This window comes from Culex quinquefasciatus, chromosome 3 (genome assembly GCF_015732765.1).
Source record: "Culex quinquefasciatus strain JHB chromosome 3, VPISU_Cqui_1.0_pri_paternal, whole genome shotgun sequence".
Taxonomy (NCBI): domain Eukaryota; kingdom Metazoa; phylum Arthropoda; class Insecta; order Diptera; family Culicidae; genus Culex; species Culex quinquefasciatus.
The window spans coordinates 43,097,944-43,122,924 of record NC_051863.1 but is presented as its reverse complement, the minus strand read 5'-3'; the positions used below and the strand labels follow the sequence as shown (position 1 = coordinate 43,122,924).

General features: G+C 39.6%; 1 protein-coding gene across 7 annotated transcripts in view; it reads left to right on the top strand.

Moving 5' to 3' along the window:
• Positions 1-19,941, top strand: part of LOC6048494 (adenylyl cyclase 78C) — a 169,466-nt gene extending 149,525 nt beyond the window's left edge. For 5 of the 7 annotated variants that reach the window (XM_038260196.1, XM_038260199.1, XM_038260200.1 and 2 more), the window contains 6 exons: positions 14,126-14,520; positions 14,579-16,624; positions 17,351-17,647; positions 17,709-17,934; positions 18,666-18,811; positions 19,182-19,941. In XM_038260196.1, coding sequence (XP_038116124.1) covers positions 14,126-14,520; positions 14,579-16,624; positions 17,351-17,647; positions 17,709-17,934; positions 18,666-18,811; positions 19,182-19,319 — 3,248 coding nt within the window. In that variant the 3' untranslated portion in view covers positions 19,320-19,941. Of the gene's footprint in view, positions 1-14,125; positions 14,521-14,578; positions 16,625-17,350; positions 17,648-17,708; positions 17,935-18,202; positions 18,378-18,665; positions 18,812-19,181 lie in introns of all 7 variants that reach the window. The other 2 variants (XR_005278246.1, XR_005278245.1) reach the window with 2 other exon arrangements.
• The last annotated feature ends 5,040 nt before the right edge of the window (positions 19,942-24,981 follow it).

Genomic DNA, 24,981 nt, shown 5'->3' with positions numbered 1-24,981 from the left:
CCTATGGGAGTATGGGTGTTGGAGGCTGTTGCCAAAAGTAATTAAGGTTTTAAAAAAATCAATTTTTAACAGTTATTTGCAAAAGCTATGGGAAAAAGTCAAACCAATCCTGGATGTCTATAGCACATTTTGAAGGGCTTCAAAAGACCTTTCGAATGCATCTAAGAGAGTTGGAATTGATGAAGTTTTACGGAAATGCGAGCAATTTTAAGAATTTTCATGTGTTTTGGACCTCAAACTTCAATGCCCGTTTTACCCCACTTTTCTTTGTCGTAGAGGGCTCATATTTGGCATGAGTTCATCTCATGCATAGACAAACAAACGCTGAAAGTTTCATCCAAATCGGAGCAACTCGATACGACCTGTTTCACATCGGTGAAAAACTCGCTCTTAAGATTTAGAGCTTTAGGGTGGTCCAAATTTTAGGGAGGTTCAGAATTTTTATTTTGGCGGGATGACGAGATAGCGCTTTGGTGTCTTCAGAAAAGTAATAGGGAACACCATTCTGAGCATCTCTGCTCAAGAACACAAAGCTCTATCTCCAAACGGGAAGTTTCTAGAGCCAATAAATTTAATTAGTTGAATCCTGAAATATTTCAGCTAAAACTTGTATCTTCTTTTACAACCACTAGATCAATTTGTACATTTTTTGGCCCTTCTAGACAGTTGTAGAGCTTGTCAAAATGAACTTTTTTTTAAAAAAAATGCTCCGAGATATTTTCAGCAAATGTACTCTAGAATGTGTACATTCAGATGCTTCTAAAAGCGAGGTCAAACTCCACCATCTTTTCAAGTTATTCACATTTCAAAATGGCGTCTTTTTTGTCGTATTTTGGCTATAACTTTCGTTTCGAAGGTCCGATTTTCGCTCTCTTGGATGATAAATGTGTGTTTTGATAAGTTCTACAAATGTCTAGAAGACACCATCTCGCTACGACATAAGTCTGAGTTGATAAATTCAAAATACTCATTTTTTCATTAACACCTCAACCTTAATTACAAAAATGGCTCTAGAAACTTCCCGTTTGGAGATAGAGCTTTGTGCTCTTCAGCAAAGTTGCTCAGAATGGTGTTCCCTATAACTTTTCTGAAGACACTAAAGCACGATCTCGTCATCCCGCCAAAATAAAAATTCTGAACCACCCTAAAATTTGGACCACTCTAATGTCCACCATACCAAAAGATGCCCCTATTGACCCTGATCATTTGTCCCGAAGACACCAAAGCTCTAAATCTTAACGTGTGGCCGCTATCAATTTTGTCACGCTAGATTTCGGTTTCGGACCACTGTGCACTGTCAAAAGTTGTGCACTTTTAATTTATTTAAAAGATTATTTTTATTTTTTCAAGAGATTCAGTAGAAAAAAGTACCAACTTTTAAGCCATAGGGTATGATAGATGTTTTGTTTTTGGTTAAGTTATGATATTTTACCAAAGTTTGAATTTATCGCACAAAAAAATCATGTTTAGATGAAAAATTGAATTTTAGTTACTTAGTTGCAGGACTGCGGAGTCGGGTCATATTTCAAACGACTCCGACTCCGACTCCGACTCCGGCTTTCTCAGACTAGCCGACTCCGACTCCGACTCTGGCTCCGGCTTTCAACAAATGGTGAGCAACTCTCTACGAAATCGGCCGATTTCGACCATTTTTATTTTTTGATTTGAATTAAACTTTGTGGGGGCCTTCCCTATGACCAAATATGACCGAGTTATGGTTTTTTGAAAAAAAACAGTGATTTTTGGAAAAAATCGAAGTTTCATGCAAAACAAGTTTGACATTATTTTTTAATGCAAAATTGAATTTGCAATCGAAAAGTACTTTACTGATTTTTTTTATAAAGGGCTCCGTTTTCAAGATATAGCCACCAAAAGTTGGATTTTAGCGAAATATTTGCTGTTTTTCAATTTTTAAAAATAGTGACCATGAGTGACACTTTCTAAAAATATTTTGCTACATATGCTACAAAATTGTCTAAGAGACATTGAAGATTGGACCACGGGTTGCTGAGATAGAGCCGCTTTTAGAAAAAGAAACACGAAAATTGAAGTTTTCTTAATCTAACCAAAATAACCCACCATTTTCTAATGACGATATCTCAGCAACTAATGGTCCGATTATCAATGTTAATACATGAAAAATTCCGATCTTTTCGAAAAACATATTTTGAAATTTTTTAAATCAAGACTAACATTTTAAAAGGGCCAAACATTGAATATTACGAATATGAATACTATTAATATGTCGAAAATAGACACTATTTTTAAAAATAAGCATCAAAACAACTAAAAAAATCAACTAATGTTGCCTTAAACTTGATTTGTGAAGCTACCGGGAGTGACATAATCCATTTAGCTCAAATATCGTTACTATTGATTGTTTTTATAAGGCAGGAAAATGGTGGTCCATTCTGCCCCCAAGTGGATTTTAATTTAACACTTCCACCACCAAGCTTCTAAATTATTTGAAGGTTCCGTTGTAAGCATTGAACAACCTTTTTCAAACAATCCAACTTTATAGAAAACTTATTAAAAAAAAACTCGAATTAAACAACATTTGAGTGATTTTGTCAATAAATTTACATTTTTGCTCAGAATTCGAAAAATACAATGAATTCATACGTCGTTTTCGGTATGGTGATGTTATTTGACGTCCTTTATAAAACCCTTCCTTGCCTTACAGTTGGTCTAAATCCATTCTGAAGCTCAAAACCAAAACCATTCTGCCCTGATCCATTCTGCTCAACAATATGTTTTGTTACTAACGTCATGATTCGAAATCCGGACACTTAGTAGCGTATCATTTTTGCTTTGTCAGTTATGACAAAAAATCATGTAATAAGTTGGAAATGAAGAAATATCATCAGGATGTAGTATTAACAGTCAGTTTTAAGAGAATGCATGCAAAATATGTCTTTTCTAACAATTTTTCATCAGAATTTGAAAATTAAAATTACTTGTTGTGCTTCGAATCCCGGACACTGATAAAAGCTGATTCGAAATTCGGACACTTTTGCTTCGAATTCCGGACACTCGTTTTTGCTAATGAATCGCACAAATTTGGACTGAAATGTTAGTGAATGGCTTTCTTTAGGTCTCAAATAAGCTATTAATATCCCGGCGCTTCAGACGCCTATGAAATATTTCACGTGAAATGTTTCACATTTTTTGTAATCTTATAATTTTATTTTATTTAATTGTTTTGACATTAACTACAGCGTTCAAAAAAACTTTAAATATAAGTTGATGTTAGAATCAATCAAATAACCCATTTTTGACATTTATAATGCGAACTTATATCCAAATAATTGATAAAACAGGATGAGGTGTCCGGGTTTCGAAGCGTCCGGGAATTTGAATCATGACGTTATCAAATCAAATAATAAAAATATTATTTAAGAAAAATGAAAATTGTCGACATCAGCCGATTTCGTAGAGGATTTTTTTTTTTTTTTTTTATATATTTATTCAGATTTTCTTTTCCATGTACATTCATTCAGTTAAAATATTATTGAGTGTCCAATCACAATCGATGACTTTTCACCTCAATTTTAAATACTAGCAACTTTCATTTATTCATGAAATATTGTAGCTTTCGCTATTCAGTGATTTCAAATGTAGGAGGTCCTACATGTACAAAAGGGAAAAGGGATACCTTAAAACTAACTTATAAACTATATAAAGAGCGGATCAATGCAGCTGAAGACTGCAATGATTTTTGTCGAAATGCATCAATTATCTTATTGGACATAACATCCAAAGTGTCAACTTCGGCTAATTGATGAAGTTCACTGGTGCTGAACCAGGGAGGAAGTTTCAGAATCATTTTCAGAATTTTGTTCTGAATCCTCTGAAGTTTTTCTTCCTGGTTAAGCAACAGCTTGTCCAGATCGGCACAGCATAAAGCATGGCAGGTCTGAAAATTTGTTTATAAATTAACAGTTTATTCTTGAGACAAAGTCTAGAATTCCTGTTTATAAGTGGATACAAACATTTAATATATTTGTTACATTTAACCTGGATACTTTCAATGTGATCCTTGTAAGTAAGGTTTTTGTCAAAAGCAAGTCCAAGATATTTCACTTGATCCTCCCACTTTAAATTTACCTCATTCATCTTTATAATGTGATGACTTTTTGGTTTAAGAAAATCAGCCCTTGGTTTGTGAGGGAAAATAATAAGTTGAGTTTTGCAGCATTTGGAGTAATTTTCCATTCTTTCAAATAAGAATTGAAAATATCCAAGCTTTTTGTAATCTTCTTGTGATGACACGAAGGCTTCTACCTTTGGCGGAGATGCTTGTATCATCAGCAAAAAGTGATTTCTGACATCCTGGGGGCAAATCAGGCAAGTCAGAAGTAAAAATATTGTATAAAATTGGACCCAAAATGCTTCCTTGAGGGACGCCAGCACGTACAGGTAGTTGATCAGATTTGCTATTCTGATAACATACCTGCAGAGTACGATCCGTCAAATAATTTTGAATAATTTTCACGATATAAATCGGAAAATTAAACCTTTTCAATTTCGCAATCAAACCTTTATGCCAAACACTGTCAAATGCTTTTTCTATGTCTAGAAGAGCAGCGCCAGTAGAATAGCCCTCAGATTTGTTGCTTCGAATTAAATTTGAAACTCTCAACAACTGATGAGTAGTTGAATGCCCAAGGCGAAATCCAAACTGCTCATCAGCGAAAATTGAATTTTCATTAATGTGTGTCATCATTCTATTAAGAATTATTCTTTCGAATAATTTACTAATAGATGAAAGCAAACTAATGGGCCGATAGCTTGAGGCTTCAGCAGGATTTTTATCCGGTTTCAAAATCGGAACTACTTTGGCATTTTTCCAACTACTGGGAAAATATGCCAAATCAAAACATTTGTTGCAAATTTTGACCAAGCTACTTAAAGTTGCTTCAGGTAATTTTTTAATTAAAATGTAAAAAATGCCATCCTCACCAGGGGCTTTCATATTTTTAAATTTTTTGATAATAGATTTTATTTCATTCAGATCCGTATTAAAAACTTCATCTGATGAAAATTCTTGTTCAACAATATTCTGAAATTCTATTGAAATTTGTTCTTCAATAGGACTCAAAACATTCAAGTTGAAATTATGAGCACTCTCAAACTGCTGAGCAAGTTTTGAGCTTTTTCCCATTAGTTAATAGAATATTATCACCATCTTTTAAAGAAGGGATTGGTTTTGAGGTTTCTTAAGAACCTTTGAAAGTTTCCAAAAGGTTTGGAATAAGGTTTAATTTGTTCGACATCTCTTGCGAACTTTTCATTTCGCAGGAGAGTGAATCTGTGGTCAATAACCTTTTGCAAATCTTTTGAATTCGCTTCAGTGCAGGATCACGAGAACGTTGATACTGTCTTCGGCGAACATTTTCAGACGAATCAGAAGCTGAAGATCGTCATCAATAATGGGAGAATCAAATTTGACTTGGACTTTAGGAATAGCAATATTCCTAGCATCCAAAATTGCATTAGTTAAAGATTCCAAGGCTGAATCAATATCAGCTTTGGTTTCTAAAACAAAATCATGATTTAAATTATTCTCAATATGATGCTGATACCTGTCCCAATTAGCTTTGTGGTAATTAAACACAGAACTATTGGGTCTGGTAACTGCTTCATGAGAAAGTGAAAATGTTACTGGAAGGTGATCAGAATCAAAATCAGCATGAGTCACTAAAGGACCACAATACTGACTTTGATTTGTCAAAACCAAATCAATTGTTGATGGATTTCTAACAGAAGAAAAGCAAGTTGGCCCATTCGGGTATAAAACCGAATAAAGACCAGAAGTGCAATCTCTGAATAGAATTTTACCATTGGAATTTACTTTTGAATTATTCCAAGATTGGTGTTTGGCATTAAAATCACCGATGATCAAAAATCGAGATCTATGCCGAGTAAGTTTATTCAAATCCCCTTTGAAATAATTTTTATTTTCCCCAGTGCATTGGAATGGCAAATATGCAGCTGCAATCATAATTTTCCAAAAGAAGTTTCAAGTTCAATGCCCAAACTTTCAATAACTTTTAACTTAAAGTCACGTAACGTGCTATAAGTCATACTACGGTGGATAACTATTGCAACTCCACCGCCATTTCGATTCATTCTGTTATTGGTTATAACTTTATAATCTGGATCACTTTTCAAATAAGTGCCAGTTTTTAAAAATGTTTCGGTTATAACAGCAACATGCACGTTATGAACTCGTAAAAGTTGAAAAATTCATTTTCTTTCGCTTTCAAAGAGCGAGCATTAAAATTCATAATATTGATGGAATTACTTAGATCCATGATTAAACTTCAGGGTAAGAACAACATCATTCGCAAATTTTAATCCAATCTGGATAGCTTCCATCATGGATGTAGCATTACTCATTGTTTGAATCAAACCAAACAGTGAGTTTTGCAAAAAAGTCATTTTTTCAAACGTAACATCGCCGAGATCAGAAGATCCCAAAGCGTTGCCAGCAGAAACATTTTCAAATGAGATTTGAGGTACCTGCCCAATTTCAGGAATATTGGTAGAGGATTTAAAATTCGTGGATGAACCCGAACCCGAAACGACGTTGGCATAAGAAATACCATTAGTGTTACCTAACTTTTCCACGGTAGGGGTATTGTTCGAGTGAGACAGCACGAACGTTTGATTTAAAGATGCAGGTACAACCTGACTTTGAGAAAATTTCGGTTTGGATTTCGGCTGATGCTTAGCACGAGAATCCAAAACCTTTTTTCTGATGGGGCAATCCCAGAAATTTGATTTGTGATTTCCACCACAATTTGCACATTTAAATTGGGTGACTTCTTTCACGGGACAATTGTCCTTGTCGTGAGAAGAATCCCCGCAAACCATGCATTTTGGAACCATGGCGCAATGATCAGTACCGTGACCGAATGCCTGGCAACGCCGGCACTGGGTCAGATTCTGGCCATTACCGCCATGTTTCTTAAAATGCTCCCACTTTACCCGTACATGGAACAAAAACTGAACTTTGTCCAAAAGTTTCAAATTGTTGATTTCATTTCTGTTGAAATGAATCAGATAAAATTGTGAAGTCAAACCAAAGCGAGAAATATTCCCGTTTGATTTTTTCTTCATTGGTATTACTTGGGATGGGGCAAAGCCAAGCAACACCTTAAGTTCGTTTTTGATCTCATCCACCGACAAGTCGTTGGAGAGACCTTTCAAGACCGCCTTGAATGGACGAGCATTCTTGGTCTCATACGTGTAGAAATTGTGTTTGTGGTTTTCAAATAACCAACAAAAGTTTGGTGATCTTGTAAAGATTCCGTCAACAAGCGACATTCTCCTCTTCGACCAAGCTGGAACGAAACCTTCAAATTGCAAGTTTCCTTGCAATTCTTCAGTTGCGTTCGAAAGCTTGCCAAATCGGAGACGGAAGTCACTACAATTGGCGGAGCCTTTACTCGTTTCTCGACGGCAGAAGGCTCAGTACGAGGAGAAGGATCCTTGTCCACAGTTTCGGATAAAACACCGAAACCGTTTGCCAATGGAATTGGAGGATTGACCTCACTTTCAGAATCAGAATCAGACCTCAGAAGAGGCTGTTTTCTTTTTCTGTTTCCGTTAGCCGGTTTAGCGTTCAAACGCTTCACCGACGTAACGATCAAATCTTCAGAAGATTTGCGTTTACCTTTGTTTTGACGCATTTTGCAAGCAAAGTTCTCTTAAAAGATGGCTTCGTTTGTAAAATACAACAAAATTTCAGGTGGGGTTAGTCTTGAAAAGACTGTTTAGAATTTTGGAAAGTAACTCAGGTAGTCTTTAAAAAGACTGTGAATTTTGTTTGAAATAACTCTGAGCTTAGGTAGTAAAAAATACCGCAGCTCTAGTGTCCGTTCACCTCGAAGGTTCGCAAGACACTGATTTCGTAGAGGATTGCACTCACTTTTAATGTTGACTCAAATGTTCACAAAGTGCACAATTTTTTACTTTTATAGCAAGTTTTAGGTTACCCTTCTCCATCTAGAAAACGTACTCCAAAGCTGAGAAAATTCACTACAATTAGCTTTTTGGACACTGTTGATCCGACCTTTAGTTGCTGAGATATGACCATTCAGAAAATAAAAATTAACAAACGCTTAAGGGGTCTTGTTAAATTATCCGTGACCTAGAAAATATGTTTCCTACGGATTATTGTTTTTTTTTTTTTTAATTTCAATTGTTTTCATATATTTTGATGGAGGCACACGGTCATTCTCAGAACTTCGTTTTAGGTGAAGATTCAAGAAGTATCACGCGCCTCCTCACCACGAATAAAATATTTAGTTACATTGATTTGCAATGATAACGTCATGATTCGAATTCCCGGACGCTTCGAAACCCGGACACTTTAACTTGTTTTATCAATTATTTGGATATAATTTCGCATTATGAATGTCAAAACTGTGTTATTTGATGAATTCTAACATCAACTTTCATTTAAAGTTTGTTTGAACGCTGTAGTTGATGCTAAAACAATTAAATAAAATAAAATTATAAGTTTACCAAAAATGCGAAACATTTCAACGGAAATATTTCATAGGCGTCCGAAGCACCGGGAAGGCAAAGCAGAATTTTATGTTATTGATTTTCTTAAATTCTAGCCATTTTATAAATAAACTATCGATTGTTTTGATGTTAACAGCTTATTTGAGACCTAAAGAATGCCATTCACTAACATTTCAGTCCAATTTTGTGCGATTTATTAGCAAAATCGAATGTCCGGATTTCGAATCAGCTTTTATCAATGTCCGGGATTCGAAGTCGCAATTCGCAATTTTCAGTGTAAGAACGGGCCTTGACCGATCTTATGCACTAGGTTCCCGACGAACACGCACTGCCCTTACACCTACATCTCACCCTTGCTCTGAGTCAGTACGAGCAACACGCTAGAACACGCTTTGAGTGTTCGTGCCAGGCATGCACACCTTCTTTTCCGGTTACGCATTTTAACTCGGCCGGGGGTGGTACATTACGTAGGGTTTGATGTAAGTATAAGCGCCTAACCATTTATAGTGTGCCTATCAACTTTCTTTAAAGCAAAAACTGTTTTATTTTAGTTTGAATTCAAAAACTAATTGTTATTTACTGTGTATTGTTTTCTCCTGAAATCTTCCCTAATGTTGAGTCGTGTTTATTTGTTGCTATTTCTTTTGTCGCGGTGTTTTGTTACAATATTTTGGTCCTAAGCATTTTAGAAAAGTTTTTCAAAAGTACAATAGTAATATTTGTGTCTATCCTAAATTGAGTAAGGGCTCGAACCTCACTTGCTTAAGAAAAAGGTGAAGTTTCAAAACAATGGACAGTGAAGGAAATATACTATGTAAAGAATCAATAGTAAAAGAAAGATAGTAATTTATGAAGTAGATAAAGAAATTAACAATAGTTAATAAATAGAGGTAACAAACAAGCTTAGATTGTATTGAGGGCAATTTTCAGGGAAGATGAGAAATTATTCAAATAGATAAATAAAGAAAAGGCACATGATAAACAAAATTGACATCGCTGCCAAATTAAGGGAAAGCAGACAGTTTGTTACAGCAGCATCAATTGTTAAAATAGAGTGGAAAAGCGTTGAGAAATAAGAGAATCAAATAAGTAAAATCGAAATCAAATGGAGGATAGTAAACAGAAGCCGTTTTAGAAAATCAGTGAAACAAAATAAACAGAAGATAGCTGTTAGCTGAAATGTAAAGAAGAGAAACCCCGTTGTGTGATGCTCAGGTACATCCACAGCAGTTGACTCAACATACTGCGAATCAAAACAATACCGTCTACAATCACAAATAACTTCCCTTTCCCACATTGACGCGCCCCTTTCTTCTTGCCGTCTCGACTCTGACCCTCGCTGGTCAAAGGTTTACGATCCGTTTCCACAGGCCACCAGCTAAGTCATCATGAAAACCAAGCCAACGTGGAGGTAAGAAAATAGGACACTTGCAAGGAACCAGAGCTATACTGTTCTGATCAAGAATGATCTAACAGGACTACGGGCGTAGTCAGTGACGCTCCTTCCAGGATGTTCCTCGCCTGAGCGTCAACTGAAGAGGCATCATATCAGTATCATTCACTCTTGGCCTGCAATTATGCAAATAAATAAATTCGCAATAAAATCAAAAAAGATTAGGCGAATGATAAATAGACTTGATATTACTAGTACATTAAGGAAAAGTATATTTTTAAGGAAAAAAAAAGCAAAACAAAGTTTGTTACAGCAGTATCAATTGATAGAAAAGAGTGGAAAAGCTTTGAGGGATAAGAGAATCAAAAGTTAGTAAAATTAAAATCAAATGTTGGATATTAAATGGAAGAATCAGTGAAGAAGTGACAATCAGAAGAGCAAAATAAAAATAGGAGATAGGTGGTAGCTGAGAAGAAAGAGAAGAGAAACCCCGTTGTGCGATGTTTCAGGTACATCCACAGCAGTTGACTTAACATACTGCGAATCAAAACAATACCGTCTACAATCACAAATTACTTCCCTTTCCCACATTGTCGCGCCCCTTTCTTTTAGCCGTCTCGACTCTGACCCGCGTTGGTCAAAGGTTTACGATCCGTTTCCACAGGCCACCAGCTAGGTCATCATGAAAACCAAGCCAACGTGGAGGTAAGAAAATAGGACACTCGCAAGGAACCAGAGCTATACTGTTCTGATCAAGATAATTTGGATGATCTAACAGAACTACGGATGTAACGTCATGATTCGAAATCCGGACACTTAGCACCATATTATTTTTGTTATAGCTGGGAAAAAATCATGTAATAAGTTGGAAATGTAGAAATATCATCAGGATTTAGTATAATCAGTCAGTTTTAAGAGAATGCTTGCAAAATATGTCTTTTCTAGCCATTTTTGATCAGAATTTGAAAATTAAAATGACTTGTTGTGCTTCGAATCCCGGACACTGTTAAAAGCTGATTCGAAATCCGGACACTTTTGCTTCGAATTCCGGACACTCGATTTTGCTTATGAATCGCACAAATTTGGACTGAAATGTTAGTGAATGGCATTCTTTAGGTCTCAAATAAGCTGTTAACATCAAAACAATTGATAGTTTATATAAAAAATGACTAGAATTTAAGAAAATCAAAAACATAAATTTTTGCTTTGCCTTCCCGGTGCTTCGGACGCCTATGAAATATTTCCGTTGAAATGTTTCGCATTTTTAGTGAACATATAATTTAATTCAATTTAATTGTTTTGGCATTAACTACAGCGTTTAAACAAACTTTAAATGAAAGTTGCTGTTAGAATTCAACAAATAACACAGTTTTGACATTCATAATGCAAACTTATATCCAAATAATTGATGAAACAAGTTGAAGTGTCCGGGTTTCGAAGCGTCCGGGAATTCGAATCATGACGTTAGTTAGTTACGCTCCTTCCAGGATGTTCCTTACGTGGACGTCAACCGAAGAGCACGCAAAAAGGTCAGTGCCATTGCATGCTCTTAGGTATCAATCCTTGGCCTGCATCAATGTCCGGGATTCGAAGTCATTTTAATTTTCAAATTCTGATGAAAAATGGTTAGAAATGGCATATTTTGCATGCATTCTCTTAAAACTTTTGCTGTTTATAATAAATCCTGATGATAGTTGTACATTTCCAACTTATTACATGATGTTTTGCCAGCTATTAAAAAATAATATGGTACTAAGTGTCCGGATTTCGAATCATGGCGTTAATCTCCTTCACCCATGGCGGCATAAAAAAAAAACATTTTTTTAAATAAAACATATTTCTTCGACTGTTTTTTTCTGGTTGGTTTAAGATCAAAAACAAATTGCTAAGGGGTTGATGATTTTTTGCTAAATTGTTCAAAATAATACCGTCTACTAAGCTAAAATTATAAATAAATCTGAAATTGAAATGTATCATTTTTTCCAGCAAGTTCCTATAATCAAACTATAAAGCTTAACCTGAATTCAGTTATTTTCATTCGCATTATCATTCCGTTGAAATTGAATCGCCCTTTCCATTCCACTGGATGTCTGATGGCTGACGAGTCCGTCGGTGTGACACCTCAAGCGATAACGACTTTGCATACTGGCTGTCCTTTTTGTATTCCGTTTTTTATGCTTGGGGGGCAAAGTGCAACCATACACGTTACATCTCATTAAAACGATAAATCATCCATTCAGAGGGACTTGTGTTTTTGATTTGTAACTACGTCATGAATCGATAAAAAATATTTTTGCAGCAATATTCACATTATAAAAACAAGTAAATGTTTCCATGAACACTCTTGAAGAATATCGGTGCTGACACTTACAACGCGCATTCAGTGCATGTTTATTACCGTCATCAGGGATGACATTGGGTCTGGGGGGTGAGATTGGGTCATACAAATTTCAGCATTTTTGATGACCCATTCTCTCCCCTCAAAACCATTGTCACCTTTATGACGGTACTAAACTAATGTTAACTGAAGGGCCTTCACTATGCAATCGATTCTAAAAGGGATTCCGAGTCGTGGATTGAACATAAAACTCCCAATTTACCTCAACATACAAAGCTCAACAATCGTTGTACAAACCACACCGTATTCAAGTTATTAACTTTACTTCATTGAAATTAACAACCTACAAATCACAGATAAATAGACTTTGAATTATTGTTCAGGAGACTTTTTTAAATTTAAAATTAAACAAGATGGTCATTTAAATTGTGTGCTGTAAAAATCTTCAAGAATTAAAAAAAACTTTTAACAATCTCTGCGATTACCAGCGCTGCACTGCATAGTTGCAAAGTCAAGACCGGAAACTATGCACACCGTTTCCATTGCAACGCCGGAAATGGCGGCAAATTTATCACCAGCCATAATGGGCGGCCATGTAAATGTGAAGTACTTGTTTACGCTATTGCTACCTCCAATCAGCACCTCACTCTTGTATAGAGCTAAACGAGAGTGTCGAGCTGGTTGTAAAAATAGTCTGTGGAATGTCGTTTGGGTTGCTGGTGGAAAAACTTTACAAACATCCTTTGAGGGGGGAAACAAAGTAGGTTTTTGCCTTTGAGGAATTACGAACCTAAGTGAATTTCACGGTCTACATAGGGGACGAAATTTTGTCAATTTTCGAACAACACATTGGAATCGGATATGAAACTCAATTTTACATATTTAAGTAATTTATTTAAACAAGACGTCAGTCAAATACCAACAGCTTGTGTACTAAATTTAATCAATTAAAAAAGTAAATCATTGAACGATTTTTTAAAGTTTCGTTAGCACAGATTTACGTTGATTGTGTCGATGGTTAGCACCAATATATTTTTAAAATTGAGTCGTTGCATGCAATGTTGCATACAATATTGTACCGACAGCAGTGCTGTAAACGGCGCACACAAGCGCGCAGTGAAGCACGTGCTAAAGCGTTTCGCAATCGTGAACACAAATTTTGAATCTTTTCACAGTCATTTACAAAACATGTTTTTTTTCTATTTGGTAATTTGAAATTGAGTTCTATTTTCAATTCAAAATATTTACGATATAAACTCTTAGACTTGGAAGGTTTTTATTTTTTGCATTTTTGGTTTGGCTGACTTTTTGAATACTTTCAAGTGATTGGTCATTTTGAATGTAATTTTTCGAACCATACAAGAATGAGCAATGTTGGTTAAATTTTATATTTTTTTAAAACTTGACATGACAATTTGATAGAATTGTCCACAACTTGGAATGATTGGAAGCCTTTTGATACTGAACCCGAAAATTGACAATTTGTCGGAATTGGCCACAATCTAAAGGGAAATTTTGCCAGCACTGATCATGAAAATGGACATTTCATGTTCTTTGTCATACAGATCAGCCTGTAACATAACCACCTAGGGGAAATTCTCGTATGTTTGGCAGGTTAAGCTCTCGCTCCTAACTCCATCCAATTTGCTGATTTTCACTATTTAAACAACAAATTTTGCAAAACTTTTGACAGAAACTTGCTTGCTCACTTATTATTGACCTATTTGTCACTCAATTTCAGTTGAAAACGCTTTTAATTAGCTTTAATTGAATGTCAAAGTTCTGACCTGCCAACATTAGAGGCACGCTGGAATTAGATGCTGTTCCCCTACACCTTTTTGTGTTTCCCGTTGCAGTCCTGCCGATGTTCGTCAACAACGACATCCGCAAGGAGATGTACAAATCGCCGGAGCAGCAGGCCCAGGTGGACACCCAGTTCAAGAAGCTGTACATCTACCACATGGACAACGTAAGCATTCTGTTCGCTGACATCAAGGGCTTCACCGAGCTGGCGAGCAAGACGTCGGCCCAGCAGCTGGTCAAGGTGCTGAACGATCTGTTCGCGCGGTTCGACAAGATCGCCGAGGATAATCACTGCCTGCGGATCAAGCTGCTGGGCGACTGCTACTACTGCGTGTCGATGTTCGACAGCCAAAGCTGGAAGAGCCGGCCGGACCATGCCGTGTGCAGCGTCGAAACGGGCCTGCACATGATCAAGGCGATTAAGGACGTGCGGATGCAGACCAATGTGGTAGGTTGCTTTACCTTAAGGTTTATGAGGTCGATCTTAACGAATTCGTACATTTCAGCACGACCTCGACATGCGCATCGGCATTCACAGCGGCTCGGTGATGTGCGGAGTGCTGGGTGAGAAAAAGTGGCACTTTGATGTGTGGTCCAACGACGTTATAACTGCGAACCACATGGAGTCGGGTGGAGTTCCAGGCCGGGTGCACATCTCGGAAGCAACTCTTAACTGTTTGAACGACACGTACGAGGTGGAACCGGGCAATGGCGCGAGCCGGGACAGTCACCTCAAGATGATGAACATCAATACATATCTTATCAAGCGTACGGAACCGCTGCGGCCACGCAAGAGACTGATGAACCGGATGAGCACGTTGCAGTTCGAGAAGGAGGTGATAAGCAAGATCAACGATTCGAAGAATCGGAAGGACTCCAAAACGCCAAGCGTTGCGTCCAGCGGGACGAACAACAACCATATCACGAAACGCAGCTCCAAGTCGACGATTCACGAGGATGAAACGACGACGGATTGGATTCCGGAGATTCCGTTCAAGAATTTGAATCCCGTTGGGGTCAATAATGCCGAGAGCTTCCGAGATAAGCAGAACTGTGACCACGAGGACACTGTTCAATCTACCGAGGAGGTCGACGAGATCATAGATCAGAACATTCAGATCAACTCGAACAAACAGATGCGCATGGAATATCTGTACACTTGGACCTTGAAGTTCAAGGACTCTTCCCAGGAGGGTAACTTTTGTCAGCTTCGTGAGGACATGTTCCGGTCGAACATGTTGTGCGTGTTTGTGGTGTGGATTTTCATAGCACTGTGTCAGGTCGTGATCATTCCCAGGTGTACGGTTCTGATCGTGTCACTTTCGATCACCACGCTTCTGCTAACCATCGGCTGTATCCTCGTGATGGCCGAAGAGTTTTCTGCGCTGCCGTTGTTTTTGCAGAAAAGTTCGTCCACTCTTGTGCATGATCGCAAGCGGCGCACGATTTTCGTTTGCGTTACAATCATTTTGATGTCGGCGGCTAGCTCGATGGGACTGATCATGTGCGATTTGAAAGAATCTACCGTGACTACGGAAACCACAATCAAAGAACCTTCCATTGCATTTTTGCACACGTTTAGTCCGTCGGTACCGAAGCAAGAGATTCAGCTGAACCTAACCGTAACTGCTACTATCAATCAGAACTTGATCCTAAATTCGCACAAAGTAGTCAACTTGGATTTGGAAACGCTTTTGAACGATCAAAATAGATCACTGAAAGACTTGAGCGAGCAAGAGCAACTTCTTTACGGGCTGAATCCCACGTTCATAGAAATCCCTCAAAGCTACAAGACATCGTCAAGTAATTTGTCAACGGAAGAGATTCTGCTAGAGAAGGAGATTAAACCTCGACCACCGCCACCTCCGGGTCCCCCTGCTCCCCCGGGATCCCAAACCTGCGTCCATCCCGAATACGTTGTCTTCACCTGGGTCCTCTGTCTGATCTCCCTCGCCACCGCCCTGAAACTGTACTACCTCGTCAAAACCTGCATGGCCATCGCCATGGTCGCCTGTTACTCCATTCTGATCCTGCTCGTGTTCAACGACGTCTTCGAAACGTACGACACCGAGTTCATGCAGGCCAGCGGAATGCCGCTCGCGGCGCAGATGATGATTCTACTTCTCGTTTTCCTCACCATGGTCACGTATCACGCCCGGCTCGTGGAAGTGACCTCCCGGTTGGACTTTATCTGGAAGGAGCAAGCCGAGAAGGAGCTCTCGAACATGAAGTCCAACCGGCACCTGAACGACCTCCTCATCAAAAACATCCTGCCGGACCACGTGGCATCCTACTACCTATCCGAGGAACGGGCCGACGAGCTGTACGCCCAGATGCACGAGCTTTGCGGCGTCATGTTCGCTTCGATACCGAACTTTAAGGACTTTTACTCGGAGGATATCGAGAACGGAAAGGCGTGCATCCGCATCCTGAACGAGATCATCTCGGACTTTGACTCGCTGCTAGAGGAGCCACGGTTCGCGACGGTCGAGAAGATCAAGACGGTCGGGGCGACGTACATGGCGGCGTCCAACTTGCGGTACGGGAATAAGGTGAGCTGGGTTGGGACTTTGTTGTAGATGCACGACGTTCTGGATGCTGAACTAACGCGACTGTTTGTTAGCCACAAATTCCAAGACTGATTTATTTCTCTCTCACACACGTTTGACAACACTTTCACTCCTCACTTCAAACTTCCTCTCATTTTGATACTCATTTCCTTACCATTCTGGCCTCTACTGTTAGTCCTAATCCCAACAGATCCAGCATTCGTCATACGAATCCAACACAACACTTCAGTCGCACTTCACAAACAAACAAGCTGTCACAGTTTTTACACGCTTATAGAGAGCTACTCTCTTTTTGGGTTATTGTTGTTTCGTCAAATTATCATTCGACGTTTCATTATAAGGTTAGTATGCAGATCGGAAGGGAAGGGGTCAAGAAACAGCTTTACGAACAGCAGAACAAAGGAGAGGGAGCGATTTCTTGGGGCTTTTCTTCACCCTCTCTGACTTGCTTGCGCTGCCGCTGCTGCCCATTTGATTTTTTTCTTGACCGGTTCCTTCCGAAGTGCGTATACCGCTATAAGTGTTAGCGGGTTGAGATGATTGTTCTCAGCTGAAATTAGGCCCTGTTGAAAAATGATAGCTGCATTTATATTCACTCCTTGTCAAAGTTACCCTCGAGAGATCCCTGTCAATCACACGGTTACAGGGACTAGCCTATTTTGGGTTATTGTTACACGGTTAACAAAATTTACCTTCTCTCGTTTGCAGACAAAGGTAGACGAAAAAGACGAACAAGCGGTCTGTGATTTGGTGGAGTTTGCGCTGGCGATGCGCCAGAAGCTGCAGGAGGTGAACAAGGACGCGTTCAATACGTTCCAGCTGCGCGTCGGCATCAGCAGTGGTCCGCTAGTGAGCGGAGTGATCGGTGCCCGCAAGCCGGTGTACGACATCTGGGGTAACACGGTGAACGTGGCCTCCCGGATGGACAGCACGGGCGAGAACTGGAAGGTCCAAGTTCCGGACTATACGGCGGCGCTGCTGCAGACCAAGGGGTACACTTGCGTGGTAAGTTTGGCCTCGGAGTTGCTCGAAGATTTGATTATCTGACTGTTTGGCACCATTTCAGCAACGGGGCGAGGTCAACGTCAAGGGCAAGGGTCTGATGCTCACGTACTGGGTGCTAGGCATGAACGTGTCCGCCAGCCAGCTCACCTCGCCGGCGCTGATGCCCGCGGGAGTTCCACAGGCGCAGACACCCTCGCTGCAGCGGCAGGTTTCCCAGCACAGCTCGCTGGCGGCGGTCGTGTTCGGCATGATGCAAGCGTCCAAGCGGAGCAACCTCAACACAACCCGTAAGTACCGCTGAATGGCCTCGATGTTGTCATCATGTTGTCGTCAGCTAAAAATTTCAAATATCTCCGTTGTGTCGCTTCTGTCGATGTGTCCGGAGCTTCTCGGGTAACCTGTAACAACAGACATCCCAGCACTTTATATTCAGCCTGGACGTCTGTTGAGTGTGATTCACCGGGCTATCCCACTGTCTGTATCTTTGATCAACGACCTCTGTGTGCTTTTAATGTGCTCTATCTATCTCTTTCTCTATTATTCTGATATTTTTAGCTGTCTGTATCTCTATACAATCTCATCACTCTAACTATCACTCTCTATCGCCGTCCGTACATCAAAACTTCTCGCCGCAAAACACACAAACTTCGTCGTCCAACTCGGCAGCAAAATGTGGCTGGAGTCGGGCCAAGAACTTGACCGTTACAAAGATGCGTTTGCTGGCACCGCCGTATGTATTCGCTTCCGCTGCCGCCGTTGTCTAACCCTGCCGCCACGTTCGCTAACCTCCGTAACTCCGCCAGTCCCCCGTCGGTTGTGTTCTGCTAAGTGTCCCCAAAGTATTTTGAAACCATTGGTATCGCGTTCACAAACGTGTTTCGATGTTCCCAGTCCCGCTCTAACTCGTGTTCGGCATGTTCTGTGATTCTAACCTCAAAACCAGCAAGTTTTCAGGAAATTTACAGTTCTTTTGTAACGATCCCTAACCTAACCTCACTTTTTGTACCGTTTCACGCAGCAACCGGAACGCCCTCGCCGAGAACCCGGTTCGGGCGACGGGGAAGCACATTCAGCTCAGTGAGATTGAGTCAGAAAGTGCAGTCTAACAACCCGATCCGGCGGAACACGACCCGGGTGCGGGGCCGCAGCTACACCATGAAGAAGGTAAGTTCCGACACGTTAGGTGTAGTCATGTTTTCCTTTTTTTCTGCATTTTTCGTCTCGTTGAAGAGTGAAATTGTGAGAGGAAACTGGATATATGGACAGTTGCGTAGTTTCGCTTTATGTCGCTAAAACTGCTGGTGGCGCCCCAGTTTTGTGGGCAGTTTCAATGCGAAGTTGTTCATCGTGACATTAAACGCTTTTTTGATACTGATTTCTGTTGACTGTGTCCGTGAGATGTAACTCTCGACGTTTCGATCGATTGGAAGGCCTTCCTCAAGGTACTTAGCACTCAAAGTGACTAAGTGAGCAGAAATCAGTTTCAAGAATCCCGTTTCAAGAATTGTTACCTAAATGTTCTTACCTTTTTCAGCCGACCATTCCCCACTCGCCGACGGTGCAGTTCCCCCCGGAGCCGCCGGCGGTCCAGAGTGCCCCCGCGGACAGCAATGTGATACCATCCTTCCGACAGCTGCACCAGCACGTCTCCGAGGAACAGACTGGGGTGTGAATCGTGGTTGTTATAGAAGAAAGGCTTAGTTATTATCGAAGCAGGAAAGGAACGGAGACAAAATTATACACTTAAAAACTGAACAATTTTTTAACTGAACCGACTCGACCCCCTGCCACGGCCGAAAAATGTAGCGCGGTCACTTTTGGGGCGCGGTCGAAAGCCGGTAGCCAAATATACTATTCTAGTCATGATGATGTAAGGGTAACACACAAAAGCAACCAACACTTTTATCATACTTTAACTTATTGCACAAAAACTACAACTTTCGACTGTTCCTGTATCCGGAATTGGACGCGAAAGCAAACTTTTTAAACCTAAATCTCTGGAAACAATCGTTTTAACTTCTCAGAAGTAAGGACTCTAGTTTGCATATTTTCGATCGAATTGTTGAATCAAAAACAAACAAAAAAAATCATCCAATAATTTATTGCTAATATCTATTAGAGACACGGTAGATACAAAAACAGAACTATAGTGACAAGACACCTAAATGTGATTCTATATGTATTTTACCTTAGTTGAAGGAATATATGGACTGTACTTGTGAGAAGAAGGACATGAAATGTATGAACTAATTGTTATGCCAAAATGTGGATAATAAAGAAAAATAAAACTAGAACGGTTGTTTTTAAAAAAGAAAGAAAATCCATTGGTAGTCATCTATTCAATCTACGGAGTAATTTTCTTGATTTTCGATTTTTTTTTCGAGATTTTCAAAATTGTATTATTAGTTTTCCCATACATTTCGATTTTGCGGGCTGGCACGGAAAATAATGTAGACGGCATTCGTTGTAAACTAAGCCGTTTTTTATCGGTTTACAATCAAAATCCTTATTTTTAGAGCTTGGAATATTTCATGCCCTTCAATTTTCCCAATCTCAAAGTCAATAAAACACTTCGTTTATTTTCAAGAATTTTATAAACTATAAATAAGAAGCATGAAATGGCTTTTCATATTTAAAATACATATTGATTTCCAAAAAAAAACTAATTTTACAACAAAAGATTTACAATAAAGCTCTTGTGAATTCAAGAAGAGTGATTCTTCCAGGAATTGGCATTTGCTTCAAATGTTTTTTTTGTTTTTACCTGGTTGAAATTTTTTGAGTTCTTTTTTTTAATATTATCGATTTAGTATATTTAAAATGTTAATTTGCCTGTATAACGCCTAGAATATTGAAAAGATAAACTCTAAAAAATATTTTCCAGTTTAAAAAATCAACCCGGTTTTTTTTTCACATGAAAACGTACATTCCGCAGTAACAGTTCAATAGGGCGTATCTGCGTTTGTAAACAAGCAGTCTATCCCTGTCTTACTTGACGTGAACTGTCACTTGAGCAAAAGGGAAAGACTGCTTGTTTACAAACGCAGATTCGCCCTATTGAAATGTTACTACGGCATTCTTTTATGTTCTTTTTTTCGTTTTTTATGTTTCCAATCCAAAACAAATCATCTCTTGAGTCAAAGGACAAGATGGCAAACCCACAAACCACAACCACAGACAAGATGATAAAAAATAATTTGGTATTGTTGATTAAAAAAAACTCGTCATTTTCTAAAAACGTCAGAAATAAATTCACCCTTTTTATGAATTTTCAGATGAAAATCAGTTAAAAACAAACAAGACCTATTTTTTGTTTTTATGTTGTGTCCATTTAAAAATATTTTTATATATAAATTGCCTGTTTTGGGAATAGAACTTGGCAAATATTAATTTTAAAATAACAAAAAAAAATCTATAAATTCAGATTTTGAAATATATTAAAACGAGTTTAAAAATGTTACGCTTACGTTTATTTTTTTGACATATGAAAGACAATAGCTTATAGGACCTTTTCAGCAAAAAAAAACTCTAGAACAGCTGAACAGTTCGGTAAACTGAAACTTACCAAATTTGGTAAAAACTTACCGAAATTCGGTAATAAAGTTCATTATTGTTCATCGTACAGCCGAAATTCGGTAAAATTTTGTTCTTTTTGACAGATGGTTTACCGATTTTTCAACTTCTGAATTCGGTAAAAAAAAATCTAAGTGTGTATTCGTCTATCACACAAAATCAAACATAGTTTTCCCAAATTGTTAATTTATCATAAATTTAAAAAATATTCATAACAAAAAAAAAATATTGAAGAGTACATTTAATAACTTTCAATATTTTCTCGGTTTTCACCCTCAATTAGTCCTCATTTATCTAATAGTGAAACTTTGAAAACTATTGGTTTGATTAAATATGTAAAAAAAGGTGCAGGTGGTTATGTTCTACATGACCAATATGACAAAGAACTTTGTACAAAACTCCTAAAAAATTGTTCTATTACATTTTATTTTTAAATCATTGCCTATTTATTTAATCCTGAATAATTAATTCTAATTAAAAGTTTCCAATCTTTGGCACCTCTGTGGAAATAAATTGCCAAAACACGAAAATATTGCCAAAACAAGTATGGTTCGGAAAATGCCACGGAACCGGCCACTCTAGGTTGTGGTCACCACAATCAAAATGGTTATTTTCATGTCCAGAATCAAAAACCATGAATTTTGATACCCATATTGCCCCAAGTCGGATGGTTCGATTAATGTCCTCCCGGTAGAACCTTTCCCAGGGCACTGGCCAATTCGGGTGTGGCCAATCCGGTCAAAATGGCCATTTTAGTTACCAGTTTCAAAAACCATGAATTTTGATACCCATATTGCCCCAAGTCGGATGGTTTGATTAATGTCCTCCCGGTAGAACCTTCCCTTGGACACTGGCCACTCCGGGTGTGGCCAATCCGGTCAAAATGGCCATTTTAGTTACCAGTTTCAAAAACCATGAATTTTGATACCCATATTGCCCCAAGTCGTATGATTCGATTAATGTCCTCCCGGTAGAACCTTTCCCAGGGCACTGGCCACTCCAGGTGTGGCCAATATCCTATAAATGTGGTCTCAACCCCATTGCCTCAAATCATTCTGGTTTTCCGGTGACCATCCTTACAATCTTCATTAACACAGAATTCCTACCAAGTTGGTGTACAAACTGTGTCTTCCAATGTGTGCGTGTGTGTGTGTATGGGCAATACAATTACCACCGTGGATCCGTCTTCGATGAAACCACGGTTGGCACTGAAATTTTCTGAGGCTAAGTGCTAGCTTAAATAGTTTCCATGAAATGTGACAACATGGTGCAAATTTTGCTTCCTCTCCTGCTTTCGCGAAACTCTCACGCGAGAGTTTGGCACCACTGTTGCCACATTTCATGCGAACTATATAAGCTAGCACTTAGCCTCAGAAAATTTCAGTGCCTATCGAGGTTTCGTCAAAGACGGATCGACGGTAGTAATTTTATTGCTCACACACACACGCACACATTGAACGACACAGTATGTGCACCAAATTGGGAGGGATTCTGTTCTGTTTCTGTTAATGAAGATTGTTAGGAAGGTCACCGGAAAACCAGAATAATTTGGGGCAATGGGGTTGGGACCACATTGGTAGAACATTGGCCACACCCGGAGTGGCCATGGCCCTGGGGAAGGTTCTTCCGGGAGGACATTAATCGAACCATTTTGATTTTTTTTTTGTTTGACAACTTGGGGCAATATGGGTATCAAAATTCATATTGGTTTTTGAAACTGGCAATCAAAATGTCCCGCCCGTGTGGATCAATCGGACCGCGCACTGGACCCACAATCCAGAGGTTGCTGGTTCGAATCCCGCGGCGGGCGCTCTAAAATTCTAAGTGTAAATATGGGTATCCGGCGCCGTCGCTCCGTGCCGTACTCAAACACTTAGGAGCCCAGGGCGGTGAAGTCCTAGTAGATAAAAGGAAGACACTAGTGGTTGGTACTAGCAATGGTGGCCGACAGCTATAAAGTCAACTTCGTTTTTTCAATTAAAATGGCCATTTTGACCGGATTGGCCACACCCAGAGTGGCCTTTGCCCTGGGCAAGGTTCTTCAGGAAGACATTTACCGAACTATACGACTTGGGGTAATATGGGTATCAAAATTGCCCCAAGTCGTATGGTTCGATTAATGCCCTCCCGGTAGAACCTTCCCCAGTGCACTGGCCACTCCGGGTGTGGCCAATCCGTTCAAAATGGCCATTTCCATTACCAGTTTCAAAAAACATGAATTTTGATACCCATATTGCCCCAAGTCGTATGGTTCGGTAAATGTCCCCCCGGAAGAACCTTCCCTAGGGCACTGGCCACTCCGGGTGTGGCCAATATTCTACCAATGTGGTCCCAACCCCATTGCCCCAAATCATTCTGGTTTTCCGGTGACCTTCCTAACAATCTTCATTAACAGAAACAGAACAGAATCCCTCCCAATTTGGTGCACATACTGTGTCGTTCAATGTGTGCGTGTGTGTGTGAGCAATAAAATTACTACCGTCGATCCGTCTTTGACGAAACCTCGATAGGCACTGAAATTTTCTGAGGCTAAGTGCTAGCTTATATAGTTCGCATGAAATGTGGCAACAGTGGTGCCAAACTCTCGCGTGAGAGTTTCGCGAAAGCAGGAGAGGAAGCAAAATTTGCACCATGTTGTCACATTTCATGCAAACTATTTAAGCTAGCACTTAGCCTCAGAAAATTTCAGTGCCAACCGTGGTTTCATCGAAGACGGATCCACGGTGGTAATTGTATTGCCCATACACACACACGCACACATTGGAAGACACAGTTTGTACACCAACTTGGGAGGAATTCTGTGTTAATGAAGATTGTAAGGATGGTCACCGGAAAACCAGAATGATTTGAGGCAATGGGGTTGAGACCACATTTATAGGATATTGGCCAAACTCGGAGTGGCCAGTGCCCTGGGAAAGGTTCTACCAGGGGGACATTAATCGAACCATACGACTTAGGGCAATATGGGTATCAAAAATCATGGTTTTAGAAACTGGTAATGGAAATGGCCATTTTGACTGGATTGGCCACACCCGGAGTCGCCAGTGCCCTGGGAAAGGTTCTACCAGGGGGACATTAATCGAACCATACGACTTGGGGCAATTTTGATACCAATATTACCCCAAGTCGTATAGTTCGGTAAATGTCCCCCCGGAAGAACCTTCCCCAGGGCTATGGCCACTCCGGGTGTGGCCAATCCGGTCAAAATGGCCATTTCCATTACCAGTTTCAAAAACCATGAATTTTGATACCCATATTGCCCTAAGTATGGTTCGATTACTCTCTGGTTCGATTAATGTCCCCACGGTAGAACCTTTCCCAGGGCACTGGCCACTCCGGGTGTGGCCAATCCGGTCGAAATGGCCATTTTTATTAACAGTTTCAAAAAACATGAATTTTGATACCCATATTGCCCCAAGTCGTATGGTTCGGTAAATGTCCCCCCGGAAGAACCTTCCCCAGGGCCATGACCACTCCGGGTGTGGCCAATGTTCTACCAATGTGGTCCCAACCCCATTGCCCCAAATCATTCTAGTATTCCGGCCACCTTCCTATCAATCTTCATTAGAACAGAATTCCTCCCAATTTGGTACACATACTGAGTCGTTCAATGTGTGCGTGTGTGTGTGAGCAATAAAATTACTACCGTCGATCCGTCTTTGACGAAACCGCGATAGGCACTGAAATTTTCTGAGGCTAAGTGCTAGCTTATATAGTTCGCATGAAATGTGGCAACAGTGGTGCCAAGCTCTCGCGTGAGA